General features: G+C 40.5%; 2 protein-coding genes across 8 annotated transcripts in view; both read right to left on the bottom strand.

Annotated features, from left to right (window-relative positions):
- The window catches only part of phyhiplb (phytanoyl-CoA 2-hydroxylase interacting protein-like b), a 20,752-nt gene extending 8,417 nt beyond the window's left edge, over positions 1–12,335 (bottom strand). Inside the window, exons 1-2 of one of the 3 annotated variants that reach the window (XM_067516974.1) lie at positions 12,196–12,335; positions 793–989 (exon numbers count right to left, since the gene is read on the bottom strand). In XM_067516974.1, the coding sequence (XP_067373075.1) occupies positions 793–989; positions 12,196–12,208 (210 nt within the window). In that variant the 5' untranslated portion in view covers positions 12,209–12,335. Of the gene's footprint in view, positions 1–792; positions 990–8,901; positions 9,639–9,731; positions 9,869–12,195 lie in introns of those variants that run through there. The other 2 variants (XM_067516966.1, XM_067516956.1) reach the window with 2 other exon arrangements.
- Positions 12,261–20,626, bottom strand: part of LOC137133369 (protein bicaudal C homolog 1-like) — a 57,292-nt gene continuing 48,926 nt past the window's right edge. For 2 of the 5 annotated variants that reach the window (XM_067516913.1, XM_067516922.1), the window contains exons 19-22: positions 19,650–19,813; positions 18,972–19,071; positions 17,460–17,583; positions 12,261–12,400 (exon numbers count right to left, since the gene is read on the bottom strand). In XM_067516913.1, coding sequence (XP_067373014.1) covers positions 12,334–12,400; positions 17,460–17,583; positions 18,972–19,071; positions 19,650–19,813 — 455 coding nt within the window. In that variant the 3' untranslated portion in view covers positions 12,261–12,333. Of the gene's footprint in view, positions 12,401–14,731; positions 17,584–18,971; positions 19,072–19,649; positions 19,814–20,626 lie in introns of those variants that run through there. The other 3 variants (XM_067516943.1, XM_067516931.1, XR_010915233.1) reach the window with 2 other exon arrangements.

Below are 20,626 nucleotides of genomic sequence, written 5' to 3'. Positions count from 1 at the left end.
TACTTTAATGGCTTTGGAAAGCTACCTGTAGAGGTGATCGTACTCGAATCTGATGATCCTGACGCTTCAGCACATACTTCACACCGGAGTTCGTTGTTAGACAAACATCGAACATTTATTGTACTTGCTTCTCAACTTAGCCGATGACAGATCATTTGTACATACAACTTTAAGCTCAGTAATCTCACAAGCACGTTCACTAGCAGTTTCATCAAACAAGTTTCTCATAGTAGGTCTGAACTAACAGGACTCGCAGAACTCAGAAAGTTTTTCTACTTTGTTGCTGCAGTCCACACCTCCTTGTAGTTAATTCCTCTGCTGCAGTTACTGTGTCACGTTTGGTCACAAACTTAAAAGGCAAACTACAAAGGCAGCCATCAAAGGCAACTATCAAAGCTATATGGTGTCACTAATGACATCATCAGTACATAGACACATCACAAACACACATTACATAAACTATTACAATACACACAGGCAAACATTACATAAAACAAATAACTAAACTAACCTCCTTGGTTGGTTCATAAAATACCGGCTTATCCATTCTAATTTCTTTGTCAACTGCTTTGTAGTCCCCTTACCCTGATTATCCGCTGATAGTTATCGTTGTAACATAAGGGGCCTTATGATGTCTCATATTTAATACTGCTTACTCAACACATTTCTTCCTTATTATGAAATACAGTGAATTCCATTAATTAAGCCCATGACGAAAGGCCGTCTAGTTGAATAGCATCTCTCCTTAGTGCTACTTTCAAATTTGTGTATCTGTGCTGATTCAAGTTTTACCTTATGTTTGAACTTGTTTGAGTTTTTGTTCTCCTTCTTGTTCAGGTCAATGAAGTAGTGTGTGATGCGCTCCTTGCTGCGCGGCTCCATGTCCCAGCAGATCTTGAAGGAGTCACAGGTGATGTTGCTGATCTTGATGTTCTGAGGAACAGGGAGCGCCTCCATCTCAGAGATGCTACCGTCCTGAGATTTACTTCCTGTGTAAATAAAAAAAAAACAATGAACAGTGTTGATGTGATGGTTTACATCAATGTCAAATAGAACAACAAACATCAATCAGCCACAACATTAAATCAACATGGTGGTTGTTGACAAAGGCTCACCATGATCAACAGGTGTAAGAACACAGTGCATGGGGCAGAGTAGCAATGCTGACCCTGGCCCCCTGGCTGCTGTAGGAATTTATTTGTAAGGCTTATTTAAATTTAATACAATTTCAGTTTTAAATGTTTGGTTGTAATAGTTATAACACAACAATCAGAAATCATTGTTTGTTACTTGAGAAACTAGTTGTACTTTACACACCTGTAAGGCTTTTACTAAGCTCTCAGAATTAGCTTTTCACCCCCTCCTCTCTTCCTTACTGACTGTAAACCTTTCACACTACTGCACTTTCTCCAAAATGATTCCCCAAACAGCACTCACAGCAGTATATCAACCATATCAGAAGAAGTGGCTGCGTCTCCGACTACCATATATGTTGCCATGGAAACATGGAACATCAGTCCCTCAGTGCACACACACACACATTAAATATTTCTAACTCTGCTGATTGAATCCGCTCTTCTTTGCAGAGATGGGGCCATTTATAACAATCTACCACACTTCTGTTAATGCACATGACTCTGCAATCTAACATTTAAAATATTGGAGGCAAATGAGCACAACCCAAAGTGCACACTGAGGCCAATGAAAATGTCAAAACACAGCTGAATGAGAGCGTTGTAGAATTAGGATGAATATAGACTTTGCGTCACGCTCAGTGACACCCACTTGGCATGACAACAATGTGTTTACTGTGCACACTCTGGGGTCCAAACACAAGAGAGAGTAAAACATAATGCAGAATTTGGGAGTAAGGCACAGCATGAGTGAACTCTCTACAGAGGGAATACAATGGCAGAAGCAGCAGAGCATGGAACATCCATCTCTGCTCATCAGCTAAGAGAAGGGGGGAGATGAAAGAGTAATCGCATAATTGAGCTGTGTGGACTCTCCTGTCGCCACACTACGCTATTATCATGGAGCATTTGTAGACGGGTTCATTTCAGGAAATATCTAACTAGAAGGTAATTTGTACAACCAATGTGTACCTTGCCCTTGAGAATTGCAAACACCTAAAGGCAGCATAGCCACATGATTCAATGTTTCTGAAGTCTTATCAGAAAATCCACAGGAGAAAAATGTTAGCCTTTACCATCAGGCCTACTTACTTTAGTCCTAATCACTGGGTAGTTCCTAATCATGACTAAGTGATTACTCAAAATAATCATCTAATCATCAAGAAAGATCCCTACTGTCTCATGCTTGTGCAATGCTCCTGCTCTCGATGGAAGAAATTAAATTTTTCTTGAGCACTTAATTCTCAGTAATAAACAAACATCACTATAAATCTTCACATTTGAGTGAGTCACTGCTGGCAAACATAGGGTTTATCATATGTGCTTATATACAACACATGACTTAAAGTAGGTTTTAAGGGCAGTTGAGGAAGAGATTCCTGAGTATGTAAAATTGCAAAAAAGCATCGCACATCCTTGGAATAATTGCATTGTGCTTATAATGCAGACTTCTCCACTTTGAAATGTAAAAACATCTCAACACGCTGCTGGTTCCAATTTAAACCCTTTGTCATTATACTTAAACCCCAATGAGCTGATAAGTTTGGCTCAGAGAGAGACAACAGTGCAGAACTATGTATAAAAAGAAATAAATAAAAGCAACACCAAAGTCAGCACCAACCAGACAGTGATGTAACGTCCCATCTGAGACTTCATGGTGCAGACTGCTGAACAAAAAAAGACAAAGGCCTGTTGTCATTCTCTGACATTTGCATCGGGAGAAGATAAAACATACCCAGAGGAAGTGAAAAATTGCAGAAGGCTTTTTAAAAAGTAGTTTTTAAAATTTAAGACTTGTCATAAAATGCTGAGCAATACATGCACTGAAGAACAGACAGTGCAAGTGTGTTTTAAATGTGGCCATTACTGCATGTTTCATAAGAAATATTGCACCTCTACTCTGTGCGAATGAATCTTTTATGCTGGGGAATCAGAGAGCCATGTTGTGCTGATTCATTATCATCCATCATTTATGATAAAACATATGCTTCCAGATTATTGATTCTATCCCAAATCCTCACAATGTGAGACAATCTGCATGACTGTACACATTATAAACAAAGAACAAAAGATCCCCTTCTAACTCAGTTGTTTAGTCATGTCTGAAGTAGAGAAATGTTCTTTGTCCTTTGCTCCTTAAAATGATCATATCAGTGCTGTTGTTTCCTTTTAAAATTCTAAACGAAGACCCCATGCAGGTCTTTGCCCTCCCAGCTCCTTATGAATGCTGATTAAGCTCCTGCTTACTCTAATGCTCTGCTAATTAACCTGCAAATGGAGGCATTACACTGACACAGCGAAGCTTTCCAAATGCAGTCAGATACTGCCTACGTAACACTATTAAAGCAACTAAGTCAAGCTAAAAGTGATGTTATCAAGGTGGGAAGGCTCTGGAGGATAGTTTACCGGTCAAAAATCAAAAGGAAATGCTGACAAAACCCGCAAGCACCACTGTTTACTATTAGGTACGTTTAGAAAAGTGAGACAATTTAAAAACGTGAATGTTAACAAAAAAACCTAGAGAACTGAATTGAGGATACTAACAAATTTGTTAACAAAATTATGAATTACGCTTAATTACAATTTGGCACTACTGTATATGATTCTGAATGAGTACAGTGTGTATGAGGTAGCCTTGCCCGCAGGTAAATACACCAGCTTTGTGAGATCCAGTGCTAAGCACTGTTATGAATCTGCTGGGACTTGGAGAGCACATGAAAGATGAAGAAGCGGAAGCCAAGAAGGATGAAGGTCAGGCATTAAGGGAGTGAGTAAAACCTTTTACAGTCTCACATGGGATGCACAACTAGCCTGACTAAAATTTATATGCTAGTGTTTTACCCTAACTCGTACTCTTTTGCACTTGCACCTGGGTTACTACTGCAGCTAATATTCTTTTTGTTGAGCCAGATTGGAAGAACATTGTACTGTAATGTACTTATATCATTTGCTCCATATATAAAGTTGTGCAGCAGGTGAAAGCTGGTGGAGTTTTACCAGATCACCATAAAGCAAAATGAGAGTCAACTATTCAAGCTTCGGAGCCAGAAGACACAGCTATTGTGCACTCAGTGTGCAGCTAAAAATGCCAGTGTGGAATAGCAATGGATGCAGTAGGATCAATAGAAATCTTGTCAGCATGTGCAGGGTCATCCTAATGACTCTCTGTGGCAGGACAGGATTTGTTCCAGTCACACCTGGCTTGATGCAATGAATAACTTCTTAGTTTTCTTTACTGGTGACAGGAAAGTGATTTGATTTCCATTCAGTCTGCCCATACAATGCAAATCTGCTCTCTCAGTCGTACTGTAGTAATTGGTGGTAAAAGTGTCCATAGTGAGAGACTGGGGTTCCTTTATTTAAAGGTGAAAATCAATTTGCTAAGAAATATCAGTTATCTTACGTGTGGAAAAAAAAAACCTAGCAGGTGATTCTGATAGTGTCCGTCTGTGCAAGTGGGCACTTTGCTCAGACAGACGAGCCTCCTACATTTTAAGTTGCAGAAAATTTAACTGCAGACACAAACAGGGCAGGAGCATCAACACTTGTAGGGCTTTGAAAAAAAAAAAAAACACTTTTGTTCCTTTTGATGCTAAGGCTCAAATAAGACAAAGAACATGCTGGGAGCGAGAAAAGCCGCCAGCGGAAAAAAGATCTCGCTCAGACTGAAGTAAACAATGGTTCATCAGGGTTACAGTGTGTGTTCCAACTTACAGGTTTCACAACTGACCCAGCCCTCTTTTTACAAAATAGGGAGGACAAATGTTTTTCTAAACTTGTCCAAAGCCACATGAGTCATTCCTCATTTGCATAGAATTTAAATTCCCAAACAACAGACTGCAGTGAAATCTTTCGGCTGTGTTCTTTTGCAGTACCAGTAACGATTGTGCGTATAGGACTTTATATACCAGTAGTACAACCCTGAAAAAGCAATACTAAAGTACAAAAAAAAAAACCAAAAACAATTGCCTAAGTATTAATACCGCAACACAACCAATCTCAAAAACATTTTCTGTACTATTTAGTGCAGTCAAGTCAGTTGCAAGTGACTATATACATCAGTAAGCTACAACATTAAATCCACCTGTTGGTTTTACTGTTGTGGTGAACAGGGAAAAATGTTAGAACACAACCGTTCTCAGTTGCTCATATGGGGCTGGCCAGCCACGAACCAGACTCCCCATGCTGACCCCTGGACACCACAAAATTAAGATGGTGGTCTTAATTTTGTGGTTGTTGGTGAATTAGTGGCTACATAATATGCAAAAGCATCTCTTGCCAGCAGAGTCATGGCACACAACTGCTCACACTGAGCACTGGCCAAGCTAAAATGTTTCTGCTTACTCAGACGATGCTGTATGTCATAAGATGGACTTGCTGTTGCACCATGTTGGGATATTTTGCATTGGTAGCAACTCTACGAGACATGTACATGCATGCAGCTGCGCTTTGAGCTAATTGCTAGATCCTCTGAATCCAAATTTTTCACAAAGGCTACGTGCTGATGTGGCTATGCTGACGTTAACAGGTAGTCTTAACCATGTTTGCGATCTCAGTTCAGCATGTTAAAATTTAGAAATTATTTCTAATCGTTTTGGTAATAGCTGTAAACACAGCAGAGTAAAAGCTAATAGTAATGTCATTCTGCATGCATCCACCCGGCTACAAACCAAACTGAAAGGCCTCTATCAATTTCATTTCAAACAAACAAAGGCACAAATGTCAATTTAGCGGTGGTGTTAGAGGACAAGTCAGGGCACAGAAAAATAGGCAGAACATAAATATTCTACAACAAATGTGGTCGCAACCTATACAATAAGCTAAGACACACATTACCAGTGTGGCGAACAAAAACGTTCTCTGCTAGGGTCCAAAATGGAGCACATTCAGAATAGTGAGATTTTAAAAGCAGCCTGTATAATTGTATCTTCTACTACCTATTTAATCTTGCAAAACTTGTTTTCATGGCGCTTCTCAGCTCCACTGTGTTTTGCGGGGGTTAGCAGTTTCTTGCAGCATTACACTGAGAAAACAACTCCACTGTCATCTAGTAATTGGCAGGTTCAACATTGAGGGACTTTTCATCAATTTGACACACTTCACGTATGTTAAAGCACCTTTAGCAGATGGTTTCCTATCGGTTTCTACATCTTTCTGTTTGCAAACACACACACACAAACAGGCCAGGGAGGTCACAGCTGGAGCAGCAGTATTTCAGGCTGAGAGATTTCACAGAGAGCAGGAACAGTGCTCGGTTGCACAAATGGCAGCCATTCATCACAATCAACTTAATTATGTCAGTGGCCATGACACATAGACGTAGTGAGACATGTAGTGTGTATTTCATTACCCCGTGTAACTAAGCATTAACTGTGACTATAAAATCAAAATGGTGGCCTGGGTCTGCCTTGCAGGTTTGTGACAAATTTCTTCTCAATCCAACATCATGGAAACCGTGTCTGCAGACTGCTGCACACCAGCAAAGATTTTCCCACTACTCATCACTCTTAGGAAAACATTCCTAACCCCCATGCTGCAGCCCCATCCGTGAACTGAATCGTCCAGCTGTAACACTCCACAGTGGACACACAGAAGCAACTTGTATGGCAGAGTTTCTTTTTGTGCATTGAAATGCTCAAACAGTCCTCAATATATATGTGTAAGAGCTCTTTCCCACAGACAGTAGGCTTACTGAAGCTACATGCTTTTCCATTTGCTGGGTCAGCATAGGAACATAAGCCTCTTATACTGGCAATTAAATATTAATGGACTTGGGATAAATTTAGAAAGCTATGTGGAAGTGAAATGAACATGATCATAGGATATTAAATCAATCAATTTCCAAGAAAGCTGAAAGTCTATGCAGTCTTTTGCATGGGGTGTGGCAGGGTGAGTGCAAACAAAACAGTATTTGTGGAGATCAAGGGAAAAATTATTAAAGATTTAAGGAATGGTCAAAATGACAGGGACACAAAAATCCAATCCACAATATAAATCATTCTCAAAAGAAATTAAGGTCTCAAGCTTGACTAAGTTGCATTTCACGCTGCCAAAACCAGATCTTATTGATCAGGCTGTTTAAAACACATCCGCTGAATTTGTGTACATAATACTACACAATAAGAACAGATTATAATGGCATTGGATGCAGTGTAGAGTGATGATACTAAAACTGTACAATGATAATATAAGGCACAAGTCTTTCAAGTAAACTACAGTACACGAATTATATTAAGTAGCAAAGAATCTCTGCTATATGACAACCAGCAATTGTTCTGCAAGATCTGCACAGAAGGTAGACATTGTGACTGTGTTGCTCCATAAACACAGTATGTGGGTGTCTCAAGGACACAGAGACACTATTTACACTGGGTGATCTACTTGACAAATAGGAAAGTGGCTGTTGTGCTGTAAATACTAGACTTTTTAACTAATAAAAAAAGCACCCCAGTAAACCTGCAATAGCCTCTGTTAGAAAGCTTCAGCCTACACCATTATTAAAATTACAGCTTTAGAATCACGCCAGCAGAGCACTAAGAGGATCCAAACTGCATCCTGTTGTAATACAGTATAAGGAGCAGCAGTGTGGTACAACGACCGCACTGTGATCATATGCTGGGGGTCCTAGGGAGCTTCAATAAAGCCACACTACTGACTTCATACATGTCCTAACTGGGCAATCCAACTACAGATCAACAAAATCTCATATGGCTAAAGAGAAAAAAAACTCATTAAAATGCATTCGGCTATAAAATGTGTGATCTGGTTTCATTAGGAAGGTGAATTAATCTTACAGTCTTAATTAAAAGGGGATCTCTGTAACCATGAGCCTTGTCTCAGATGTGGACTCAATGGTGTTTAATTGCAGCGATGGGTGTGTAGACACACACACACACACACACACACACACACACACACACACGTGGGTGCAGCCATTTTTGAGCCTCCCGTTCTCTCCTGATGATGACTTGCTTTTTTCCCTAAATTTCTATCAGGGTTAGTCCTGCTATACACACACACACACACACACACACACACACACACACACACACACACCGCTTATCCATTTTGACATTGTACATCTAGCTTTTAGATGCCTTCTCAGTTGTGATCAAATTTATATCAACTCAGTATTTGATGGAAAATATCCAGAAAACTTTTGAATTTGTAGAGTCAGCCACAGACAACCCCAAGAAGGCAGCTGGATGACTTGAATTATACATTAAAAGGCACCGGTAGAGTTTAGTGTAGGTTAAGGCTGAGATACATCATTAAAAAAACAAAACAAAAAAAAAACATCATTCATAAAATGTATAGGCTGTCGCGCACCACGCGCTAATAAATCAATTAAGACAGCTTCCTGAGAAAAGGACCAGAAGCAGCGGTTATAGGCGGGGTTGGCGTCCCGGCCTCTGTCCACGTCTGTGGTGCTGAAATAAAGACAATCACTGCTTAACGTTTTCTTTTCTTTTTTCCTTCATTGGCTCAGGTTGCAGGATTATCCATTTCTAGACCGTTGTCTTTTGATTAAGCACAACCTTGTTGCCGACGTAAATATATTTAACTATTCCAGGCACGCACGAGCGCACCCTCCATTCATACAAGGAACCGGCGGAGCGACGCGTCAAACACACAATACGGTAAAAATAAATAAATAAATCAACAGTGACAGGCTGCATGCGCTGCAGTGGCTCTAGATACTAACCCCCCCCAAAAAAGCCCCAATGCACCGGTATTATGCGCAAATGTCAGACAAGCCGCCCCTTACCATCTCGTTCACATAACTGTATGGCGTCCAAGCTCAGCTCCTTAATCATCCCCTCACAGGGACTTAACGGACTGGTGATGCTGTGCGCCAAGCCTGGTACCTCCATCACTGCAGAAAAGTGCGGATGACGATGCTATTGTCGGGTTGCTGTCGCTCCTCAAATATCGACCAGGAGACTTGTGCAACAGCGGGCTTCAACACGCGGTCGTCAAGCAAGGAGAATAGAAGGAGAGTGATTTCCAGTCAGTCCCTCGCTCCCAGCTCTCCCCTCTCGGTCTCCTGGGCGGTGCGGCTACTGGCGCGTCAGCTGCGTCGTCACGGGCGCGAGGACCACGAGCCGCCAGTTCGGGTTTGCAACGTGAGGCATTGCAGCTTCTGCGGAGATGAAAGTATGTAAACCTCAATGATGCCCACTGCGTGTGTTTCTCGTGTCCCGTGCGCTCCTCGCGCCTGCAAGCGCGTTTGCGTCTTCAAAGCCACAAGTGTGCGCGCGCGCGTGTTCCCTGCGTGTCAGTCCGTCGCGGGACAGTTAAACATGAATAGTTCGGCGGATTAGTGCAGAGGCGTTTTGCAAATTCAATGGGCTGTTATGCAACCAGATTAGTCCGGTGTTCCCCTCCGCTTTAGGTCTCCATTTAAACCGTGCAAAGACACACTTCTTTCCTTTCCTATTTCACGGTCAACGTCTTCCCAACAAGGGTCTCTCACATGTGCTTATTTGGCGAGGAGCCGCTTTCTCCGGCAGGTGCGCAGGTGCAAGTGGACCACACAATAATGAGCTGGGCGACGAGTCTGTTATGATGCACAACATAATAAATGATCAGCCTTACCTCTGCTTCTCTGCCTTATGGACGACCCCTCTTCCTTTGTAGACATAATGACACACAATAAAATGTCGAACCCTGTCAGTTCATAGCCAGAAAACCATATTTTATGTTGGGCTGTGGGTGTGTGCTTGTGATTATCTCCCTCAGCTTACTACACCCTATTTATCTGTGGCCCACAGAAACAGAATTGCCAAGACATAAAAGGTCAAGTGCAAGGGATAAGCCGCGGCTAAACACACAGAAGGCTCCAGACGCCTCTTACAGCACACCATTTGTCCAAGCAGAAATAAGTCAGATCACCATGAAGTCAGTTTTATTCTTATTTTTCCTGAAGGAGTCTCATCTCTTCTCCATTCTCCACAGGGGGAGCATCAGAGTCAGGTGGTGTCACTTTTTATTTGTTTGTGTCTCCCTCTCAGTGTTAGACGGCGCCCGGAGGAGAGGCGACAGTGTGCGTGTGGCCTTTCAGCAGATTCTGCAGCTGCGCCCATGAGGGCTCCTGAGTCACGCTGTTCAAAAATGAGAGACGGGTAACTGCCACTAAAGGCTGCAGTGCGAAGGAAGAGGGAAGACGTGTGAGCCCTATGCAGTGCAGTCACAGCATCATCATCACCTCTGAAGCTGTAAAGCCGAAGCAGATTGGGGGGAGGGGGGCATGTTGCAAACTATTTTTCTCTAATTTTATTTTTTCGCTTTAGCATAGTGATGCACACTGGCGGATTAAAACATGGGGTTATGGCGGGCAGGCGAATTAAACTCCAGTTAAGCTTATAATCACAGCCGCATTCGTATTCAGTGGAAATATATTAGAAGCACCACTGAAGGGCCTGAATATATTCCACATTTCATGAAGGCAACGCTGCATCTGGCTTAAATTTCCTGCCTGGGAAAGAGAACTCATTAAAAGTGAAGGTCAGCATGCTGATGACTCCCTGCAAACACAGAGCCATCTGTGTCTGACGAGAAGATGCTGCCAGTGTCGGTGTCAACAGATGAAATGATGTCTAATTTGAAAAACAAGTTATTTTTAGTGCGCATTTCTAGTGCAGGGAAATTCTATATGGAAATGTGCTTGTATACGTTTGTGATAAAAGCATGTCTTGCCCCTGTTGTCTATGCTGGCCTGATCACTAAGGGACATCCACAGATTAACGCAGCATCTGTTTGAATGACTGTTTCCACTATAATTCCATTAACTTATGAGTAAGCTCATCAAGAGACATAACGAACAAGATTGAATTAGACAAAAATTAAAAAAGCTCATCATTACATTTTCCATCAGCATTTTTCTGTATCACCTTCTCATCCTCCCCTTTCCACCTGCTTATATGGTATGGGAGACAAGGTGGAAGACATGTCTGACTGACTCTAGAGGGTTCCTTCCCATCCTACCTCCATTTGTGCTTCTTGGCATCCCTTTCTCCACCCACCGTTATCCCCTAAAGCGAGAGTCATCCCGTGTTAGTGTCAGTGTTTCCAGCAGAGCTGCAGGAAGACAACAGAGAGAGACACTTTGTCCCATGAAACACACACTCAAGCCAAGCTCATCCCCTTCCCCTCCTTTACACACACCCTTCATCTTTTCCTCATCACCTCTTCTACCTTTCCCCCCCTCTTTATAACCACTTCCCCTTGTACAATATCCTGCCTCCATTTCTTTATTCCCCCTTTTTATTCTAAATGTCTACTATTGATCTGGCTCTGCGGTCTCAGTGTGTGCACACTATACAACATAGTGTGCTCTGTATTGGCAGTCCACTCTGATTTGCTCACTCTTTCAGCCCACAGGTCACGTGAACACACAGTGCAGATGGAGAAATAGCAGGGAGAGAGGGGCAGTAAGAGCAGGAGAAAATGTTCCAAACAGGTTGGAAAATTATGGAAAGATGAAAAAAGGGGGGTGATCCAAATCCACATATCACTGACTATATTTACCACTTGCTTTTTATGACTTCTTCCATCTCTAACACAATCACACCCTGAGGTTACTACACATCACTTCTCATCCATGAGGTCAGTCATGAGCCAGTATCTAGAGCACAGGCCAACACTATTTTAGATTAGCAGAAAACAATACCAAGTCCCCAGGGTCCAGTGTGTGTGTGTGTGTGTGTGACTTTGTAATCACAAACATTTGTTGGAGGGAAGTAAATGAAGCTTATCATTGATTTGCAGAGTGAGCTCTGGCTTTAGCCTAAATTCAGTTTGACTGATAATAGTCATGTGTGTCACTGGGTCTTCACGTTAAATACCAGTGTCTGAGCTTTTCACAAATGAGATGTCTCCATAATGAAATTTAAGTGTAAGCCCACACATTTTAATGGGGAGAAACTAATTAAAAACACGTGCAAGATAATAATAAACAGTGTCATTGATAGAGTGTGCATAATATGAGAATTAGCTGCCGAAGGTTAGGTGTCGATAGAGTCTAGACATATGTGGGTGGATGAGACCTGGTGGCAGTTACCTGGGGATCTCATAGATGGACTTCAAACCCGTGACACTTTTTGTCCGGCGCTAATGAAAACTGGAGGTGGACATTGGTTGCAGCAGTCGCACACACTGAAATGACATCTGTCAACAGCCCATAAAGAGGTGAGCAGGTTCATTCTGACGGCAGTCGAAGCACAGATTGGCTGGATTGTGTAAATGGTCTCAAACAGCAGATTGAACTAAAAGGAAAAAAGCAAAACAAGACAGAAAAGTATGAAAATGGTGTTCCTGCTTGAACTAAGCATCGTTTGTCGCTGGGTCAACATTTTCTCTTCAAAGAAAACATGCCTGTGGGGCAAAAACCAAAACAGCTGTCAAATAAATTGGGGGCCTGACACTGAAAAGTCTTCAGACTTTATTTCTTTCATTTTTTTTGCCATTAAGTTTCGTTTAGGGAGGTGGAGTTTTTCCCCTCTTCTGATTCATGGCTCTGAAAACAAAGGGTGTCATTGTGGTGCAGGTAGTGAAGCCCAGTGATTTTGGCTTTTATTTTGCTTTGATATCATTTTATAAGTGATGAATTTGCTTTTAAGCTCCTAAAGCATCTTGAAGTGCTATTGTGTATGAAAAGTGCTATGAAAGTAAAATTGACATGTGAGAACAAATAGCCAGAAAGCCAAAGGGCTAAAATTGTTAGAGTTTTCAGTTTCAATATTTATTAGGCATCTCACACATCACTGAATTCATTCAGAACTGCAGATATGACACAAAAGTTGGAATGATTTCTGTCTTAGTATGATTTGTGTCATGTTGCATAAAAAAAAAAAAAACCCAAAACAAAACACAACAGGTAAAAAATATAGACACAATGGACCAGACTTACCAGATATGTGAGCATAGTGTCTGCTGGACAAAAGCCACGCATTGTGAGGAGGCAACCAAGTCACAGCTCTCCTCATTTACACGTTTCCTGCAGAGGCAAGCTGCCCATGAGAACAATATGTGATGCTGTGGACTCTGCTGGTCAAGTGGGGAGGCTGCCAGGATGCTTAATACATGCATGGCTGGTTAGTGATAAACAGCCCAATCGCTTCTTTTCTCTGCAATTTAACCATCTTTCATTTTCCATGTCTCTCACAATAGAATCTATAATTTAAATTAGTCATGCTAGGCACTAAGAATGATTGCCAGCTGTGTCACCCACATAATTGCCCAAAGTGACAGACTTGACAATCACCATTTATTAGCCTCTCTTGAACTATTATGCTTGATGTGTGTGAAACTGTGATCCTATGTAAACTCGCTCTATTTTAACTTAAAGTGCTTTCTGTGGATGATTAAAATTAAAATAAATTAAATTGAGAATAAACTTTACATTATAGCTCTGATTTATTTATCATATCAGGACTTGGCAGCAGATACCATTTTCAGTGCTTTCTTAACATCCTTCCTACACATTACCCCCGAGCTCCTCAGGATATCATACTAGCATTGACATCGCATTCAGTGTTGTGGTGTTACATAAACAAGAAGTCATATTTGTGTGCTTTACCTCGTGAAGCTCCTGTGGAAAATAATGACAAGGGAGGAGAAAATGAGTGAGTCACAAGCTGCCACAGAACATCGCCACCTGCTTTCAGTAAAGGGCTCAACCCTGGATCAGGGGTCCTGCCTCTTTCACTCTTCGTCACGCCTTCCTTACCTCTGGCTAAATATAAAGCTAACCAATTAATTAATCTATATTTAGTGTGTCACACACACACACCTAATAACCATTTCAAAAACATAGTTCATACTCATATGTAAATTTCCCCCCTCCCCCAAAACATGTTACATCCTAAAAACAAGCCAGCTGTAAATATATAGATATAGTTAAATAATTCGTGAACAGGAAAAGATTTGTTGCTGAGTAATCTTTACTCATGGTTTACTTGATGTTTTGTTATAAGTGGCGATATTGCCCCCTTGAGGCTTTTATTAAAACTGCACACAAGGTCGGGTACATTATTTCCTTTTGGAAAACAATGGCATAAATATTCATATTTTTGTTCTTCAGTCATTTTCTAATTTTGCTCAACTGTTGTTATTAAATAGGAGACATTGTTCTGGCCTACTGCAGATGTGCCACATCCAAGTTACACAATGCAGACCGTCAATGCGATGTGATCTAAATGAAACATTTAAAATTCTTAACTCTGTGGCAATTAACAGACATACTAGGTTACATAACAACTAGGTAATGATGGATAAATAGTAGAACAAGGGAAAAAAAACAAACTAAATTCTCAAAAATATTTTCTAGTTCTTTGATGGTCTAGTAGGTTAGTGTATATGTGAGATGGGCAGCAACTTAAAAAACTCCAGACTCGAGACTGAGCTTAAATTGAATTTGTTCTTGTCCATTACAGTTATGTATTGCTTCTGCCAGAGTCACAACAGATTCATTCTGAGGGATTAAGCAGATCCTGGCTCTGCGGATTAGGCCTCATGTACGGTACATAGCACAGTAACAACATGGCATGTGACTGGGTAGCTTCTCAACCTGCACAAACCAAAACCAAAAAATTGAATTTTGTTTATATACATTTATTACCTTCATAATATAATTTGAATGTTTGAACAAACATTTTTTGCCTGCTTGACAGTCTCACCAAAAACTTGTGTTTATATCTGTACTACAATACTGTTATAATAATAGCATCAACAGATGCCACAGTGAACAGAGCTTTGGCCACATAGCAATGTTTATACACAAATTTTTCTTGTACCTTTCTCACACAAAAGATGGTAATAAAATATGAAAAAGTTGTACAAAAGTTATGTAATACATCATTTCCTTAGTGGTTTACATTTAGTATAAATGTACCATTTGCAGTACAAAGACTCCTTCAAATAAATCCCTTTGGGAACAACAATATAACTAAAACATCAAATCAAAGACCTAATTGGAAAATAATACTTCTGAGGGCAAAGACTAGACAAGCTGGCAGTAAACGTTTTGACTTAATGAGTCCCTTCACTGATCTGCATTAAATCTGCAACAACATGCATCAATATATTTTTTTTTTAACATTCACTTGAAAAAGGCAAAAACCTCTACTGCCCTCCGAGCAAACGCATCCGAACAAGGTGTAAGATGAAAACAAATGCCTGCTAGGCAGGAACATGAGTCACAGCACTGGGACAATCAGTGCTCAACAGTTTCAATGTAGTACCATGATAAGTGGGGGCGAACTGGCCCTAGGTTTGCTCTCATTTGTTTTAGCATTTCTTTTTACATGTATTGTTTTTTTTTTGTTTTTTTTTTTTTTTAAGTTTTGCCTCTATTGGACAGTCAACAAGTAAGGAGACAGACATAAGAGAGGGAAGGAGTGATATGCAACACAGGTCCCTTAAGACTTTAAAGGAAATAAACATAATTAGCTGGTTGGCATCAGCAACCATGTCAGATTATTAGTTAGTACAGTTATTAACTTGACAACCACATTAAGAATGGCTCAAATCAGATGCAAGGGAGAGAGGAAAGTGGTTAAAAGTGAACATGGCAAGCAACAAATCACCCTGAAGGGAATTTAATATGCATTGAAGAGAAGTGACGAATGTTCGGCATGCTCCTGGGGTTCTAGGACAGCTGTTAATGCTGCACTCAGCAGTGATAATTTTTATACTTATTGTACCGCAAATAATTACTTTCAAATCTACAAAGACGCACTTAATTGTACTTGATACAAAATGTTCATTGGTTGGCTTGTAGGCTAAATCCTCAGATAAACTGTACAAACATCACTGAAAAACCCCTTCAGTTTTCCAATTCCAACAATTTCCTTAGGGATGACTGAAGTGGTATCAGGGACTGGCTGGAAAAGCATATTTTCTTTTTCAAAATATGGCCGAATACAATACAGGACACCAGAGCAAACACAAGCTGTAACGATAAACACTGCATGCGCAACCCTGTTACTTCATTTAAAACTGCTTAGCCAGGTTTCCTAAATGTTAGATTTATAGGACTGATACTAGAACATTCCAGATCTTTCTTGTTTTAAATGGGACAGCCAGCGAATAGGAAGACAAAAGCACAAAGTTTTAACTTAACAACTCATGCTCCGGACACATGCAACAGTGCACTGCAAAGCTTTTTAGGCACACAATAGGGGCTGCAACCAGGCCTACACTGATTAATAACAGATGAGACAAGGGCCACACACTAAACAGGAAAAAAAACACAGAAAGATGCCTGCTGACACAATCAGAGAGAGGCCTACAAAGCCAAGCAATACTGCCTCGCGTCTCCGCTGCTGTCCAATGGCACAGCCATATTATGGCTCCACAGATTGAGGGGCAGAAAAAAAGTAAAAGCTACTAATATTCTAATTACAAAATCATACAAACTCATTCATGAATGTATAAAAAAATACATATGTAAACTGATTACGTTAAACATCCCACCCGTTCCCCTAAAATGGTAATAAAAACTAAAAATAAAATCATAATGCATAAGGAATACAAAATATTTGAATTTTTTTTGGTTTTGTCTAGAAATACACAGAAAGGACACAAACACTGACACAAACACTGACCTCAAAACCCTGAAGGCAGCTACAGGTCAAAGGCCACTATGATCTTCCCTTTGGTGTTAACGTTGATGAAGTCACCACTCTGCTGTGCTGGCGTATTATGCACGTGATTTGGTGGTGTCCTAATCTCACTGGCTAAGTGCTTACATTTAGTTTGGTACAAAATGCATCCGTGCTTTTAGTCAATAAAAAATGCATAGTTACATTATTTCAATCTAAGGATTTAGTCTCCCACAGGCAAAAAGTCTAGTTTTATAAAGTGCATGTCACTGATACAACAGCATAACACAAATGCAGGTGGTATCAATGTGTAAAATGATTTTACTAATCATTCTGCCCGTTTCTTTGAACAACACCACCATATACAAAAAAAAAAAAAAAAAAATTAAAAAAAGCTGGACAATACCCTTCTTCAGAACTATAACAACCTTCATATATAAATGCTCAAGATAGACTGAATGGCTCTATAAGGAGTGAACACTTAACTTCATATATCTGACAATTCCCTTTCTTCTTATTGGCACTTCAGGTAAAACTATGGCTTTTAGATATACAAGTTTGTTTCTGTTTTATACTGTATGGCACATTATAACAGTCATAATTCAGCTCAGACAGAAAAAACACCCACTGAAATCTGGGCTGCTGAGGCACAAAAAGACACTGGATGTTGGTCTCCATCACAGAGGCTCTGGGGTGGCCTGGAGCACTGGGGGGAACCTACCATCGCCCGCTAACACTGGCCATGTCTGCATGAAACTGACGAGAGAGGCGGCCACTTGCTCCCCCTTCCAGAAAGGAGGACCTGATAGGTGGCTCAAATAGCTTCCTCCGGTTCTTGTTAAGTTCTGTAAAAAACAAATAAACACAGTAGTACCAAAGCACCACAAAGAATCAGCAGTAGCAAAGGTTATGCAAACATTTATTGGTGTAAAAGCCTCAGAGTACTGGTGTGGGAGTCAGAACTAAATACATTGATTAAAAATGGCAAAAGAATTTGGATTCAAATCACAACAGTATTGCTAAGATCATCAAAAACGCTTTACTTTTTGTGTTCATCTGGTTTTACGCCACAGCTTGGACAAAAAGCTTTTATAAAAATGTCTGAAGTGTACCCTGGCACCACAGAGTTATTAATATGAAAGCTCTGTTCTGTCACTTCCAGCATAAACCTGAAGTCAGATTACCGGAGGAAGGCAACTTGCTCCAGTATGTCTTTATACTGGAAAACAGTGTAAGGAAGATAAAGCCTGAATTGCTTTGACTGGCATTCAGTCTCTTCATAATGAGAAGCAAAAGTACTGAAAGACAAAAAGTCAGACAGAGATATGCACGATCCTGCTTGGGAGCCCAAAAGTCCGTCAGCGGAGATGAAAGTTGACCTGCACTTGGCTGAAGTGTCGGGCAGCAAATTCAATTTTGGCCTTAGATCACTCCCAGCTTCCTTAATAATCAGAGCACTAGTCTCTCCATTTCCTGTTGTTGCTCCCGCTGTCAACCCTGGCTCTGGTCTGAGGTTTCCGAGCCGAGCATTTACAGAGTATCCGTGACAGGAAACTCCCGATCCCAACACGAGCATGATTAACTTACGCAGCCGAACAACTCCAGCTATTACGACGTCCAAAATATGACATCAGTAATGAAGTGTGACACCGACAATGTTCACGTATTAGATCCAGTGCAACAATGGGACAGAGCCTACGTCAGCATCAGGGAGGCAGCTGGAACAACTGGAGAAGTACCAACATACTCATGTGAGAAGAATGTTTCTAAATCCCTCTCACTCCGTCTGTGCAAGTAACTGCAACATGTTTTCTCGAGTCTTTACCAGAAAAATTAGTTGGATCAGTCATGTTATGAACTCCTCTCTCTACTTGAGGCCACATATAACTTTCAAATCCAGTGGTTGGAAGGGGGGAGGAACTGATGGAACACATTTTGTCTTCTGCTCCACTCAGGTTCATTGCAGTGACAGACAGAGAAATTAAACATTATTAAAACACATAAACCAATTTGTGTGCACGACCATCAGCAGGACTGAGCTGGCAGGATGAAACAACAGCTGGAATCATTAATTATAGGACACAGAAGATCATCAACTTGAGACAGAGGCACTTCAGAAGCTGTCTTCATGTCTGCCTTTGTCCATCTTCATTGTTTCATTGAAAATTCTGTCTTTTTTTGTGCGGCTTATAATGAGAAGTAGCATGGAAAATAAAATGTAATTTGTTTATACCTGAGATGGCGAGCAGCATTTTCCTGCGGGCCCCAAAAGTTGTGATGCCCAACTCCTTCAGGTCCTGGTCTGTTAAAGTCAGGAATGTCTGGAGGTCAATCTGGAGACAGCAACAAGACTATTTAACAACAACTATTTAACACTATTATTATCACAGTTCAGCAACCACTACTCCAGTAATGAGATATTCAACCAAAAATGTCATGATGAGTGGTTTCATTAGTGCCGGTGGTGCACCGTCATCACGGCTATAAGTAATGCAACTTGAATTGTCTTTGTTAACATGGTCTTTGAACCCTTTATGCCCACTTGCTATTCAAACAGGGATGATGATAATAGGTTCACCGAGTTAGTTTGGCATGTTAGCAGGGGTCGAAAGTATCAGCGGAGGTTGATGTTATAAGATATTAATTTATAAATCAGTGATTGATGCTGGGTAAACTAAAAATTTAAGCTGATCATTTGCTATGGATGAAAAATCAAGCCATCAGCAGTCAGATTGATTTACCCTCTGTCTCGACATTTTCACAATTTCACAGCAAACCATCCAGTTATGAGGAAATATCAATCAGGACTGAAGTGGTCGACTGATCATCAGCACAAGAGCCGCGCCACTACCGTGAACATGAAAGACTTCAATCATAATGCTTAAAGAGGTGCCTTCACTTTATGTGTTACCTCCTGTTGCTGAAAGACGTCTGTGTATTTCCCTAAACCCAGCTTGCTGAAGAGCTCGGGCAGGTCTGATCCTTTCAGGGATGAGCTCAGGGTACAGCCATTGCTGCCAGTTACTGAAGGGATACAGTCCATGTAGTTGCTGCTGCTCAAGTAATGCTCTGCAGCTGTTCATGGTAGGATTAAGGCAAAAATGGAAAAAACATAATAATTAGAAAGTATGTAACTAAATAAACAAAAAAGGAGCAATTATTCATTCATTTTATTCAAGCAGTTTTCTGGGCTTAACTTCACTTCCAAAGCATGCTCCCTTACTGGAATCACTAACTTATGATGAGGGAGCCATGTGGAATACGGTGTATATTTTTTGGAAATTTTACCTTGAAGTGAACAAAAAATAAATTAAGATCAGATTTTTCTCACCGACAGGTCAGAGAGTACAACATTTTGTTTTGACCAAGAATCAAGAGACTGCCTTAACTAAAGGCATTCATAAAATACAGTAGGACCAATATTAAATTTTAATTGAATTTGTTGAAAGGACACAAATTTAATTAACAAATCTAAATGGTCTGGTATGCCTTTTTAAATCCAGTTTGAAATTCTAATATTAATAATCTGAACAGGGAACTTTTAGGTTGTGTAAGGATAGCAAGGAAATCAGAAGTACTTAAAGTACAGATTTTTAAAAAGCTTTTATCCTCTTTTGATACAAATGTGTGCAACAGATAATTGAATTTGTTAAAAATTTCACCTGATATAACTTGCTGATAAATAGAACAGATTTACAGTAATTACTTTGGATAGCAGGAATTCAATTCCAAACTGTTCCACAGGGACTATTTTCTGGCCAGGAGCAAACATAATTTAATTTGGGCTTTTCGGTAAAGTTGTTTGCATACAGAGAGAGATAGTTTTTTTTGGTTGTCTACCCTATTTTTTTGAGCCTGTTCGAATCAATTTTGCCAAAACCTCAAAAA

The sequence above is a fragment of the Channa argus genome, chromosome 1 (genome assembly GCF_033026475.1).
Source record: "Channa argus isolate prfri chromosome 1, Channa argus male v1.0, whole genome shotgun sequence".
NCBI lineage: Eukaryota > Metazoa > Chordata > Actinopteri > Anabantiformes > Channidae > Channa > Channa argus.
The sequence above is the reverse complement of the archived record's forward strand: the minus strand, read 5'-3'. Positions and strand labels throughout refer to the sequence as shown.